The sequence below is a fragment of the Micromys minutus genome (genome assembly GCF_963924665.1).
Source record: "Micromys minutus genome assembly, chromosome: 6".
NCBI classification, from domain to species: Eukaryota; Metazoa; Chordata; class Mammalia; order Rodentia; family Muridae; genus Micromys; species Micromys minutus.
The window spans coordinates 64,862,411-64,876,148 of record NC_137975.1 but is presented as its reverse complement, the minus strand read 5'-3'; the positions used below and the strand labels follow the sequence as shown (position 1 = coordinate 64,876,148).

At 41.1% G+C, this 13,738-nt stretch overlaps 1 protein-coding gene across 1 annotated transcript in view; it reads left to right on the top strand.

The window, feature by feature from the left end:
- RYR2 (ryanodine receptor 2) overlaps positions 1-13,738 on the top strand; it is a gene marked incomplete at both ends in the record, with an annotated part of 539,514 nt that overhangs the window by 196,747 nt on the left and 329,029 nt on the right. The window contains one exon of the mRNA XM_080918509.1: positions 3,697-3,717. Within this exon, the coding sequence (XP_080774635.1) occupies positions 3,697-3,717 (21 nt within the window). The remainder of the gene's footprint in view (positions 1-3,696; positions 3,718-13,738) is intronic.

Here is a 13,738-nt window from a genome sequence, read left to right as displayed (position 1 = left end):
TTTAATCTGTTCTGAATTTAGATTGTGGGGATGGCTTTCTGCTCTCTAAATATGGCAAAAAGCATTTGCTAATTGTGCGCCTTCATAGGCAAAATTACAAAATGCAAATTGTTTCAATCTCTTCCCTTTCTTCTCCTCCCCTCCCTCTTCTCTCCTTCTCTTGCCTTCACTTCCCTCCTCTTCCTCCCCTTGCTTTCCCTTCTCTTTCCCTACGTTTCTCTTCCCTTCTCTCTGTCATATAGTTGCTGGGGGCAGGTGTGGTGTGGATAATGGATCAAGCTAAGAACTGTGCACATAATAGGCAGGCACTCTGCCACTGAGATACATCCTTCTTTCTGCAAGTTACATTTTGATTACAATTTAAAAAGACCAGGAGACCAACAGGATACAAATAAAATGACAAGATGTAGCAATAAAACAAAATGTAAGTGAATAGAACGTTCAGAATAAAATTTCCAAATGGGGCTAGGAAGGTTGAGCATGCAGAATGCCTAAGTGCTACCGTTTCTGTTGCTTGATTGACAAATATATGCTGTTGAGCCCACTAAATTACAGGAAAAATAAGAACAGTAGCCTGACAATGTATGTGCATGGCTGGAGCATGGATGATACTGGCTGAGGAGTAATAGGGCAGGAAACAGCCTGGTTGTAAGGCAAACAGTGATCACACATAGAGCTTATACACTGAGTAAGACAGGCACACTGGTAAGGAAAACCCAAGCCAGTCAACCATTGCTTTAAGATGACAACTGTCATAGTAACTGTTACTGTACATTGGGTGGGTAGTTGACAGGGTGTAGATTTGCAGGAAGCTCTCTGGGACTTTCATCCCAGCAACCTTTTACACTGTGCAGGGAGAGGGCCTTTCAGTCTCCTGGCTTTCTGTGTTTCGTGAGTTTCACTAGCTTCCTGATTCTTTGGACCCGCCTCCTCTTGAGAAGGGAGTGTTTGACTTGGAAGAATAACTAACTGGGCAACACCATCTCAAACAACATGACATAGAGAATTCCAAGAAGAAGCAGCAACAAACTGTGGAAGATCATGCGATTTCCATCTTTTTGTGCCTTCGTTTGTAATTAAAGTGTAAACCCAAAATAGAGATGGTATAGGAGTTATCTGGTCTTTTTCCCTTTAACGGATACCAATTTCAGCATGAGTTACTTTGTATTTTTGGCTGTGTCTTATGCTAATCATGCTGACATTTAAGTGAGCATTTCTCCCAAGAGAATGTTGTTTTGTTTTAAAAATGAAGTTGCTCCTTTTCATTAATGATCATGCCATAAAACAGTATAATTTGCTACAAATATTATAGTATTTTTGCTAGCATGATGGGATTAATATATTCTTTAAACTTCCACATAATCAGAGCGAGGGATGTAGCTTAGTAAACACAAGGCTCTGGACTCTACTCCATTCCTGAGTAAACTAATCAGGCTGTAAAACCAGCATGCGGGAAGTGGGGCAGGAGGGTTAGAAATCCAAGGTCATGCTTGGATTCCAGTCCAAGCCTGAGCTATATGAAAGTTTGTCTTACAAAAGGAAACAAAATAATGATTTCCCCCAATATAATAAGTTCTTAGAAAAATGTCCATTCTTTCTCCTATGTTTTTATGAATTCGGTAGCTGCTGATGAAGTTTTTGGAGATTTTTCGAGTGTGTGAATTTCTTGATAACCACCATGAAAAAAAATTTTTTTCCCTTCTCAGTATTTGCAGGAATTGTAAAAAGTGGTTAATGTTGACTCTAAAGAGCCGTGTCATGAAATCACTCTGCCTGGCTTGTGTGTTGTTACAACCCTGTGGTCCTTGTCTTGTGTGTATAGCTGACTCTTCACTGCCTAGTGCTTGCTGTTGCTAAGCGTCTGTCTCTGGCTATTTGGGGAGAGGATGGGTCATGTCGTTCCCACCAACTCCTGATGTATAATTGTTAAAACTGTGGCCACAGGTAATGATGACTCAATCCCCAAGTCTGTCTTCTGATAATTCCCACAGTGTTTATTTTTGCTCTGGTATATACAAACCTGTGTGCTGTGTGAATGTGACCATGATGATGTCATGTATTTTGATAATTACTTATATCATTAAAAATTTCCTGGTAAATATGGAAAAGAAATAATGGTTTTTTTCTTGTAATGTAAGATTTGTTCATTTGGAAGCAGGACAGTCTGCGACAGCTGAACCAAATTTTCATTGTTACTTAATAAAGAATTGAATTGTATTATGATACTTTCTTTCTTCTTTTTGTTTTGTTTCTTTAAGAAGGTGACTTTATTTTTTATATAAAAATTAATAACTTATTTTTTTATGTGTGAGTAATTTGTCTATATGTACATCTGCACACCAGAAGACCCTGGGAATTTGTGAGTTGTTATGTGGGTGCTGGGAATTGAACTCAGGACCTTCAGAAGAGCAGTGTACACTTTCTTAGAGTGCAAGGGAGTGAGATGCCTTGGAGCAGGTTGCTCTGGCAACTAAACACATCCCTTAGACATCCAGGATGCTCTGTGATAAAAGATCTTTGGCATTTTGTAAGGACTTTATTTAGGTTAAGTTTTTAATTTCCATTTGTTTGTTTGGAGACAAGGTCTCACTATGTAGGTTTGGCTGGCCTCAAGTTCACTATGTAGACTGGCCTGGCCTCAAACTCACTGAGATTGGCTGCCTCTCTATCTCCTGGGTACTGGGATTAAAGTAGTGTGCCACCAAGCCCAGTCTTGACATCATTTTATAACATTTAACAAATGTTGCTTACAAGACATGGGGATACTTAGCCATATCCTGGATTTCCTTTTACATGGCTTTAGCTCTTTATCTGATTGATGAAATTTTATAAAGAGAAAAAGAATTAAAGTAATTCATGCATGAAGATTTATGTGTGAAGAGTAAGTAGTAAACATCTGTTTGCACAGGACACACACCATACATTCTAATGCAGGGGCGAGTGGTGGAGATTTACTTTTAGAATGGAGTGTGCTCCTTCAGAATGGAATCTAAGAACATTCTAAATGGCATTCTAGTTGACATGTGATTTTTGCTTTCTGTTTTTCTTTTTACGATGAGGGTGTACTAATGTCACCTATTTGATTTCCTTTGAAGAGTCACACTATGATGAGAATACCATGCGTTTTGCTAATAAAAATAATTTAAATCGATCTGAGTGTCATATCAGAATTACTTGACAAAGTATACTTGTGTTTTTCCAATTATGGAATTTTATGTTATACTCAAAAGAATGAGGTAAGAAAAAATTTGCTTTTCTGGTGGGAGGGAAGTTACCATGAAGCACCGTGAGTCCAGATTGTTATTGTTCTTTATAATTAAGTGTAGCTTGGTGGGAGGGGCTGGAACATCAAGATGGCAGACTGTGCTTGAGAATCTCATCACTGGTCTGCTCACCCTTGAGTTCACCGGGCTGTTTGCTGGCCCTGCTTCATTTTTAGCAGAATGCCCATGGGGCTGCTTCATTAACTGAGATTGCTTTTGTGCACTGAGGTGAATTGCTGGTAATGAAAAGTTAGAACACTGTTGTGTATTCTTTAAAATGGGAAATAGATTTCGGGTCAGGGGTCACATTCAGTTGACTTGTCAGCCATGGGAAACTTTGTTAGAGCTTTTGGAAACATTGTTAGGAGCTTCTGTTTTGTTTCTTTTAAAAAAAATTTTTTTTTGTTTTGTTTTTGGCTTTTTCTTTCCACAGCAGGTTGATGTGGAAAAATGGGTATGTGTTTCCCTGCATTTACAAAGGACTTGTGGTCGAAAGCGCATGCTCGCTGCTGCCTCTGAGCTTTTTAATTTTGCTTTCTAGCATAGCTTCTTTTAGTGTTTGAACTAACTGCTCGGCTACAATGACTATGTTTCACAGGTCACCAGTTAGAACCTTTTGTGTCTCTGAATTATCACCACCTTCAGCTGGCTCCATCAAAGGAATCCTTACTCCAAACCAGATCGTTTTATATAATTGGCCTTAATTATACAAATGTCAGTGTGTCTCTGGCTTCAGGAAGGGCTTTGCTACTCATAGTCAATATGTCTTGTTAAAGAAAAGGGAATGTTCCATCTCAAAAATGCTGCAGCGCAGTCTCAGTATCCGTCCATGTTGTACAGAGAAAGCTGCAAGGCTTTTGCTGTATCCATGCAAACTTGAGAGACAGAGATTAAAAAGCGAATGGCTTTGCCATACAGAAGGGCAGTTACAGATGTCTGGAGACAGTCTGAGGTCCACGCCGTTAGTGGCTCATGTTCCGGTACAATGGCACAGGTACTGCTTCTTCATCTGTTAGGAAAAATGGGTAAGGAAAGTAGAGAGACAGGAAGATGAGGTGTGGGTGAGTGGGAGAAGAAAAAGAAGATTGGCTTAGATCCATCTACCAAAGGACCCACGTTCCTTCTGTTAATACTCCAAGGTTTGAGGGTAGATCATTCACAGCAGGGTTTACACCCCCACTCAACTTTTCCCCCAGTACAAAGTAGTGACAACTTTTCTTAGTGTTTTGCTTTAACCTGCTTTTAACTTCATAGGAGGGGGGTCCCTTGAGACAGACTGAAATTGCTTCTCTGTTTTGCCATTGACACCCATCATTATTTTGGGCCTGGTTCTTCTCATCTGTATCTTGGGGCCCAGTTCTTTCCAGCCTTATTTTGGGGTGTGTTTCTTTTAATGCAGTGTTTGGTGTTTCCTCGCCTCACCCACCACCCTGCCCAGGGGTCTTCCAAAGTGATCCCTGAAAACTGGATGTCCCTGTGGATGTTCCCAGTTTCTTCACCCCTTTCTTCCTCTTGTGGCCATAAACATCTGAGCAGTTTCTAGTGATGAAACTTATCATTTCCATGTTTATGACATCTATACTGATCTTTGAGAACTTCCATATTATATATAGTCCTAGGAAAAGATAAAAGGCCACCAAATCTTAAACTACTGCTGCCTTGTTTGGTGTCTTAGTTAGGGTTTTACTGCTGTGAACAGATACCATGGCACAGGAAAGTCTTATAAAGGACAACATTTAATTGGGGCTGGCTTACAGGTTCAGAAGTTCAGTTGATTCTCATCAAGATGGAAACATGGCAGCATCCAGGCAGGCATGGTACAGGAGGAGCTGAGAGTTCTGCATCTTCATCTGAAGGCTGCTAACAGAATACTGGCTTCCAGGCAGCTAGGACGAGAGTCTTATAGCCCATACCTACAGTGACACACCCACTCCAACAGGACCACACCTTCTAATACTTCCACTCCCTTGGCTGAATATATACAAACCATCACAACTGGCTATTCTTTTTTCCCCCAAAATCTAAAATTGTATGTATACCTTTCTCTATGGCAAATTATGACCCATGTTCAAACTTTTCCTGTTGGGCTGTAGACTCTTTCTAAGCACAGCCAGCATACCTCCCTGATTAATCCCTGTCAGAGTCAGGGTTTCTATTCTTGTACAAAACATCATGACTAAGCAGCAAGTTGGGGAGTAAAGGGTTTATTTGGCTTACAATTTCACACTGCTGTTCATCACCAAAGGAAGTCAGGACTGGAACCCAAGCAGGTCAGGAAGCAGGAGCTGATGCAGAGGCCATGGAGGGATGTCACTTACTGGCTTACTGTCCCCTGGCTTGCTCAGCCTGCTTTCTTATAGAACCCAGGTCTACCAGCCCAGGGATGGCCCCACCCACAATGGGCTGGGCCCTTCCCCCTTGATCACTAGTTGAGAAGATGGCTTACAGCTGGATCTCATGGAGGCATTTCCTCAAGGGAGGCTCCTTTCTATGTGATAACTCCAGCTTGTGTCAAGTTGACACAAAGCCAGCCAGTACAATCCCCATTGCCTGGATATTAGCATGTTAAAACATTTCTCTTTCTCAGTGTATGTGTATTCTTCATTTCTACTGCAGCAAGTCTGTGCTGTATCTAGGCTGATATTTTCCTCAGTATCCACTTAAGCCACTCCTCATTCTTCGCAAAGCCAACAGTGTAAAATATGTTGAGACATAAATGAGTCGCCTGCTCCCTGCTGTTCGAAAGCCTTTGCAGCTACTGCTCTGTGTGTTCACTTGCTTTCAGTCTGCTCCCCTGATCACACGTGCCTTCTTTTTCCATGATGGCGTCTCATCTTCAAATTGACTTTCTGGTGTGACTTTTATGTTAGAAATTGCCTACTAGTTTTGAGGAACATGTGACACTGTTCTGGGGAGAAGGGAACACATGTCTGTTCACCTCTGGTAGAGAATTGATGGCAAACTGAGGAGAAGATACTATCAAAATTCAGCTTGGTCAGGTAGAGAGCTTCATTGGATTGTTTAGAGGAGCAAAAATAACTCAAAGATGCATCATCAAAACCTACCCAGCATGGATGACATCTTTGAAAATCTGGAAACCAAGAGGAGGGAGCTCGGCAAAGAGCTAGAAAGAGTCTCTTCCAGGCAGCTGAAATGTTCCCAGAGCGAGTCCCATTCATCCTTAATTACTTGTACATATTTTGGGAGAAAGAAATCTGCTCAGTTTCAGGAACTTCCTGAAAGCTTTGAGTTGTTTGCTTCCTGAGTTTTAAGGTGTTTCTCTGCAGGATGTTTTACCTCCCTTTAGAAAATTGTGCTTTTTAATCAGCTTCACCTGCAGGATGGGGTGTTTTATCTTGGAAGTAACAGCTATACATAACAACTAGGATCTGCTCACAGTTGCTCTGTGGTGCGCATTTTTCTTTGCCCCTTTTGTCCAACTAGGATGGTTTTACTCATAGTCACAGATGTAGTGTGCCATGGTTGTTTCTGTCACACTAGTCTCATCCTGGCAGTCACCGTGAAGTCCTTTTGGGACAAACCTCAGGTTTTCTGAAGTTTAGCTTAGTTAGACATCCCAGGTCACTTTGGCCACATCCCTGAGGCAATGCATATGGGAAGTAACTTCTCTTGTGCCCTGCCAGCTTTCTATGATCCTGTTCCATATTCTTTCCATATGTGCTGAGAAGAGAAGAGCTCAAGGTTGACTGAAAAGCTTCTGATTGCAGAGTGGATTCATTTTCCAGGGCCTTATTGGGTACCTTCTATCATGGATGTGATTCTCCTGCTGCAGTCTACTCTGTCTGGTCTGGGTAGTCACACTCTATTGGTACGTCCTCGGACAGTCTTAGGTTAGATCTGCTCAGGCTGCCCAAGTTGTTTGTGGGCAATGATGTCTGTTCCTGGATGCTACTTTGGTTTTCATGAACCACTAGTCTATTGGGTTTCAGCTCCTGAGGACAAGAGTGAACTTGGTACTACCTGGCTTGTGGTGATGGCACTGTGATGCTCATGAAAGGAGGCAAGACTTCCAGCCCAATACCTTTGTTTCTAAGAAGCCGTCTTCTGGCCCTGTTGCCTGCTGACAGCCTGCTGAGTAGCTGATGGGAGCAGTTGGATTCTCACTAGTTTCCTTTGGCTCCTTGTTAGGTGGTATTCAACAGTGTGATGGGCACCATTTTTCTTTTCTTATATGGGTTCCCCATCTTCATATGTACTACACTGGCTTGTGTATCTTGCTTTCAGGAAGACAGATAAAACTTTTAGGAACCTTATAAAACATAAACATATTCATATACACAGATAATATATATGGTATAGGTAATTAAAATGTTGCCTTTGGATTTTCTTGTACTGTAAGCCTGAATAACTTCATTAAAGTTCAAGCTCCTCTTTCCTACCCATCTCCTTTCTTCCTTCAAACTTGTTCCTTTCCTCCCTCCTCCTCTATTCCCTCTTCCCTTTTGTCTTCCCTTCCTCTCTCCTCTTCTCCCTCTCTGTCCTTCCTCTCTCTGATCTGTTCCCTGTTCTCCTGATTTTCCCCTCTCTTCTTTGTTCTCCTCCTTTCCCCTTTTTCCTCCCTTCCTCTCCTTCTCTTTTTTCTCCCTCCATCATTTTCTCTCTATTTACCTCCCTTTTCCTCCCCTTTCACCCATCTTTCTCCTCCCCTCTCTCTTATTTACCCTCATCTTCCTTCTCTCTGACCATTTCTCTTCATTTCTTTTCCCTTCCTTGTTTCTTTCTCTCCCTCTCTTCTTATGCTTTCTTCCCTTCTCTCACTTGCTTCCCCATCCTCTCTTTCCCTCTTCTCCTTCTCCCCCTCTTCCTTTCTGTTTTCCTTACCTCTTCTCTTCACCTCTTTCCTCTGTCCTCTTCCTCTTCCCTCTTCCTTTTTCCTCATTTGCTTCTGTCACTCCTTGACCCCTTTATCTTTCTTCCTTTCATCTCTTTCCCCCTTGTCTGCCCTCCTTCAACTTCTTCTCCCCTTTCTCTTTGGAGCATCTTTGTACTTGTTTAAACACAAATCCACCGAGTAATACAAGGTAATACAAGGTAACCCTTCACAGTGTATAAAGAGATTGATATTTCTGAGTCTTAGTGTAGAGAATATTTAACTATTACTTTTCTCCTACCCCATCCTGCTATGGCCTTTTCCTAACCTTGATGTTGGTTTTCAACATGATAGCCAAGAATTTCAGGTTCTGGTAGGGGATAAGAAGAGAACAGAACATACTGAAATTGTCACATATGATATATTATTTATAGGTAAGGTAAATCCTTCCATCTAACCTTTAAAAATTTATGTTGCTATAGATATTAAAATATAACTTCAGTTAAAATGTTTCCTGTCTTTACAACATAACGTGTGTTCCACACTCAGTTGTCTTATAGGGGAGTGTAAAAAACCTTATCAAGCTCCACTCATGCTCAAAATGTAAATATAATTCCATCTCTTGAAGTAGATGATTACTGGTTTGTCGGTGGCAGTCTTGGTATATAGCTCAGGCTTCATAGGTCTTCAGTTGTTTTGACCCATGTGTCTTCTATAAGGGTCACTGTGGTGTTTTGTATGGAGAAAATTCTCTCCTGAGACAAGCTGAGGAAAGAACACTGCAGCTAGCTATTGACTTCCTAGTTCAGGCATTCCTGAGCACTCTAATGTGCACACGTGTCTCTGGGATAGAATGCTAGGTCTCACTCTCATTTACCAGCATCATTTATTTCCTTCTGAAGCAGAACTGGGCAATTATGAAAACACGTATCTGTCAATTCTATTTCAGCCAGAAGCAAAAACAGATCATTTACATACTGTATGTACTGTATGGATAGGTTGGGAAAGACAATAGTTGACACATATCTGCCCCAAAATCCGCTGCATTCTTTTAAAACATATCCACACATATGTGCGCAACCAGATGACAAGAAGTGACATAGTGCTGGCCACGTGAGTGACCCAGAAGTGTATCTGTGGAAGGTGTCCTGTGTATAACTGCTCTTTATGGGTTGAAGGCTGAGCCCTGTTCTGAGGCTTTCTAAAGCATGTAATCACCTGCCCTTCTTATCATGAAGTTTACATATTTCCCGTAGGGAAGCCTTAGAAAGTTAACAAGGCATATGAAATATGTTTAGCATAAGAGCAGTAGTTGACATTTCCCACAAATAACACAGCTGCAGATGTTCTGTGATATATAAGGGATAAGCTTTGAGCTGGGGCTTATTCATGTTAGATGATGCTTCTACTCTAAGACATGTTATAAGCAGCATTCTTTAAACACAGCCACTGACACACCCAAATCTTTGATGATGAAGGAAACTTCTTTTTCTCAACACAGTGAAGCTACTTCACTCACAGAAGAGGAGACAGGTGACAGATTCAGTATTATGGCCAACCCTCAAATCTCAACATACGAGGAGAGATAGGATGTCATGAAGAGCTGACTTTGAATGAGCATCTTCTGGATGTGGCAGGGTGTTTTAGATCCTCAACAGGGAACCCCATATAGAGTTGTTCCCAATCTTACACCTCCTCAGTCTTACATTCAGATCCTTTGAATAATAACCCTCCCAAGTGCGTGTTCCTTGGTTGCCAATTCTTTTTGGAGGCATCTTCCACTAAAAATTTACTTAAAGATTATAAGAGAGATTCTTAGACATAAGTAATAACTTAAAAATTAATTGTTTCATTCATTCATTAATCCATCCATCCTTTCGTTCATTGTAAGTTTGTGTGTGTGTGTGTGCGAGAGAGAGAGAGAGAGAGAGAGAGAGAGAGAGAGAGAGAGAGAGCACATGAAGTTCTATCAGCAGAAAACATTGCTATCTGAATTGATTTCCTCCTGGTAACCATTTGTGTTTCCCAAGAACACCATCTCTTACAGTCTTTCAGATCTATGGTGGCATTGGGTGACCACAAGGGATTCTGTGGGGTTCAGTCAGCCATTTGTCCAATGAGAGAATTTCTCTCCCTGTTTTAATGTTAGTGAAGGTGTGGGCAGTCATGCCTCAGTTCTTGCTCTTTCTGGAGTGACTTTCCCATCATCTGTGAAATATGAAGCAACTGAACTAACCCTATATAGCACATGGCTGCCACATGTAGTTCTAAACCAAAGAACCAAAACTTCGTGTTTTCATGTAAACAGTTTCTTAGTGTTACTATTTTTTTTGCAATGAAACACCATGCGTGGCCAGGAACAACTTTGGGAGGAAAGAGTCTATTTCACCCACAGTTAAAAACTGTAATGATAAAAAACAGCGAGGGCAGGATCTCAAGCAGGGCAGGAACCTGGAGGCAGGAGCTGATGCAGAGGCCATGGAGGAATACTGTTTACTGGCTTGCTCACACAGAAATGTTCACCAAGCTTCGAGAACTTCTAGCCCAGTGTTTGAAAGTTCTTCCTCACCATCTAAGACCTTCTACCAAAACAGGAAGTGGGTCTGGATCCATGCAATGTACCCAGCCTGAATGCCCTTACTTAGCTTTCTCTAGTGAAATTTCAGTTTATGCCCAGAGAAATTTTCACAAATGAGTTTAATTCAGTTTATCTTTCATTATACATTTTTTGAAGCATAAACTCAATGTTCTGAGCACTGAGAGAGGGTGTCTTTCAGTATCTTTCTGCCTCTGTTGCCTTTCCCCTGTCCCACTACTGTGCTATTCACTTTTAAAAGAGCTTTTCCTTAGTTGATTTGGTTGCTGTTGCCTTCATTAGACCCAAGTAGTGTTTAAATGGACTCCAAACTAACTTATCCATTCCATCTGCCAGAGTACACTCTGCTTCTTTCTCAATCACGAGTGACTCCTTTGGAATACCTTCTAGCTCTACCACTTGTTAACAGTTACAACTTAAGTCAACTTATCCAAGAGATTTGACAAAAGCAAAGGAAGGTTGTTACATCAATATAATCAGTCTTCCCTGCTCTTGGCTGTCTCAGGAAAGCCATGCCTCATTAGTGTGTGCTGTTCTTCCTCATTCCCCAGGACACTCTTGCCTTCTTTTAGTCTGTTACTCCCTTGCAGGGTCAGGTCCTCCTGTGACTTACTCTTTTTTGATGTCATTTAACCTCTGTATTCTGATGATCAGACCTGAGCAGCCCTGCTGGACACTTTGAAAAAACATCTGCTGCCACTGTAAATTAGTTAACTTAGGGACCTGGTCACATCAAACTGGAAAATTTTCAAACCTAGCTCAATTAAAATCCACAGGCAATACTGATTATAACCATGTGCTATAGAAGAATATCGGATGTTTTTGTATCTTTCTTTTAAATATAACATGAAAATAATACCCCCAATTTCCTTATTAGGTGATATTTACATTTTGATCTCTGTTGCTGTGATAAAACAGTTTGGGAGGAAAGTTTCATTTTATACTTCCAGGTCATAGGGCATCACCGAAGGAAGTCAATGCAGAACCATAAGAAAAACTACTTATTGGCTCACACTCTCTTATGCTTAACTAGGTTCCTTATACAACCTAGTACCACTTGCCTAGGGAATAGTGCTGCCTATCGTGGCTTACGCTCCTGAAAAAATTAACAATCAAGAAAATGTCTCATAGACATACCCACAGGCTAGTCTGACATAGGCTGAAGCTGAAGCTTCTCCTCTAAGATACCCCTAGGTTATATCACCTTGACAATAAAGGCTAACCAGGACATCTACTATTATCAGCTAACATAAACGCATATAGTTTTGGGGGTTTTTTGGTATGGAAAGTAATTTTCCTGCTGTCATTCACCATTAATAGCAGTTACATTTTCGCAACAATCTGCCTACATTTTCTAAGTGAAAAAGTAAAAATTCTTTTTACGTTTTATTGTTGGACAGTTTTATACATTTATACATTTAAGTCAAATCTGCCTCATTCCTTTTTTACTGAAAACCATATATATATATATATATATATATATATATATATATATATATATATATATATATATATATATAAAACATATGTTTACATGTATGTAAATTACACGTATATTTACACACATACACACACACACACACACACACACACACACACACACACACACAACTTTTGTGTGTGGGCCACAGTGTTTAGTTAGATTTGCTTGACTAAGCAGGAGTTATTTAATGGATCAAGGGCAACTTACCCAGTGGTTACACCACTGAATAAAATGACACCCTCCCCCCAAACCACTACTGTCGTCAGTATTCCTTCAGGGAAGGGTGGGGCCACATGGGCCCCTCCCTATCCATAATGAAGTGTTGATGGACCCAGTCCTTGTGCAGAGCTGCACAGCTGTGTGGTCAGATTGAGTGAAATGGCCATGCCATGTCTGGAAGACATCTTTGTGTTTCACAACTCTTCCTCCCCCAGCTCTTCCACTCTTTGTGTCTCCTGCCTGTGCCACCATCTTTCCAGACCTACAGAGGCAGGTGGATAACTGTTTAGAGCTGGGCATACCTCCATCATTTATGTTTTACTTGGGCCTGTTACGGTTCTCTGCCTGCTGCTGTCTTTGGGGACAGCTCAGAGCAGCCCTAACCACAATGGGGAAGGAGAGCTGGGATGGAGTGAGAATTCTTTAAAGATTTCCCTTGGACTTATAATATTGAAAATGCAGAAGATCACCCAGAGTGGAATTTCCACGCATTTATACGCACATTTCTGTTTATGTGTGTTTCAGGGAAGCAGCTAATATCTACAAACATCTATACTGGAAAATGTTTCCCTGATGGTTTCTTTAAACCCAATCGGGATATGTCTATTTTTGTTTTCTTAATATGTTTTAGACCCGTTCATAAGAACTAACTTCACCTTTAAGTCTGGAAGGCAAACGGTTTCCCTCTTAAATGTTTATCATCTCTATGCCCTCCCAGAAACAAATCCAGGAAACTAGAGGACACCTAGTGCAAAGAAAGGAGGATGCGCTTGTGATGTTTTGGGAAGGGGAAGGAGCTGAACAGGAGTATGCAAGAAGGGTCCTGTTGAGGGAGAAGGAGAAAAATGTTACCCTCCTCTCTTTGAAATGCATCTCTCACCATAGGCCGCATCTAAGACACTGCTTCCTGCTCCTTGCATGAAGGGTGCAGAGCTTCTTGTTTCGAGTTCTCCTAACCAGGCTCTTTTTTAACTACATGCTTTCCTAAAGTTAGCAGGGTTGCATTGCATCACTGCATTTACACCAAAAGAGCTGGAATGAGGGCTTTTTGTTTTAAGCCTTCTCAGAGAGGAAGTGGAAGATCATACTGCCTTAGCGGTGCTTGGATGTTGCACATTGTCAGGGCTTTCAGCACTGTGGCATGTTTTCACAGAAAACAGCTGAACTAATGTAAAGATTCCTTTTGAAAGACTTGGCTTGCTCTAGCATTTTTTCTAGCATGTAGTTGAATATAAGTTCTGTTGCAACAGCAGCGTGAATTTTCTGCTTATTGTTGGCTTAGCTCCACTTAGAACAAAGGAGTCTTGATAAATAAGTTATTTAAAACTGAGTCCTCGAAATGATCT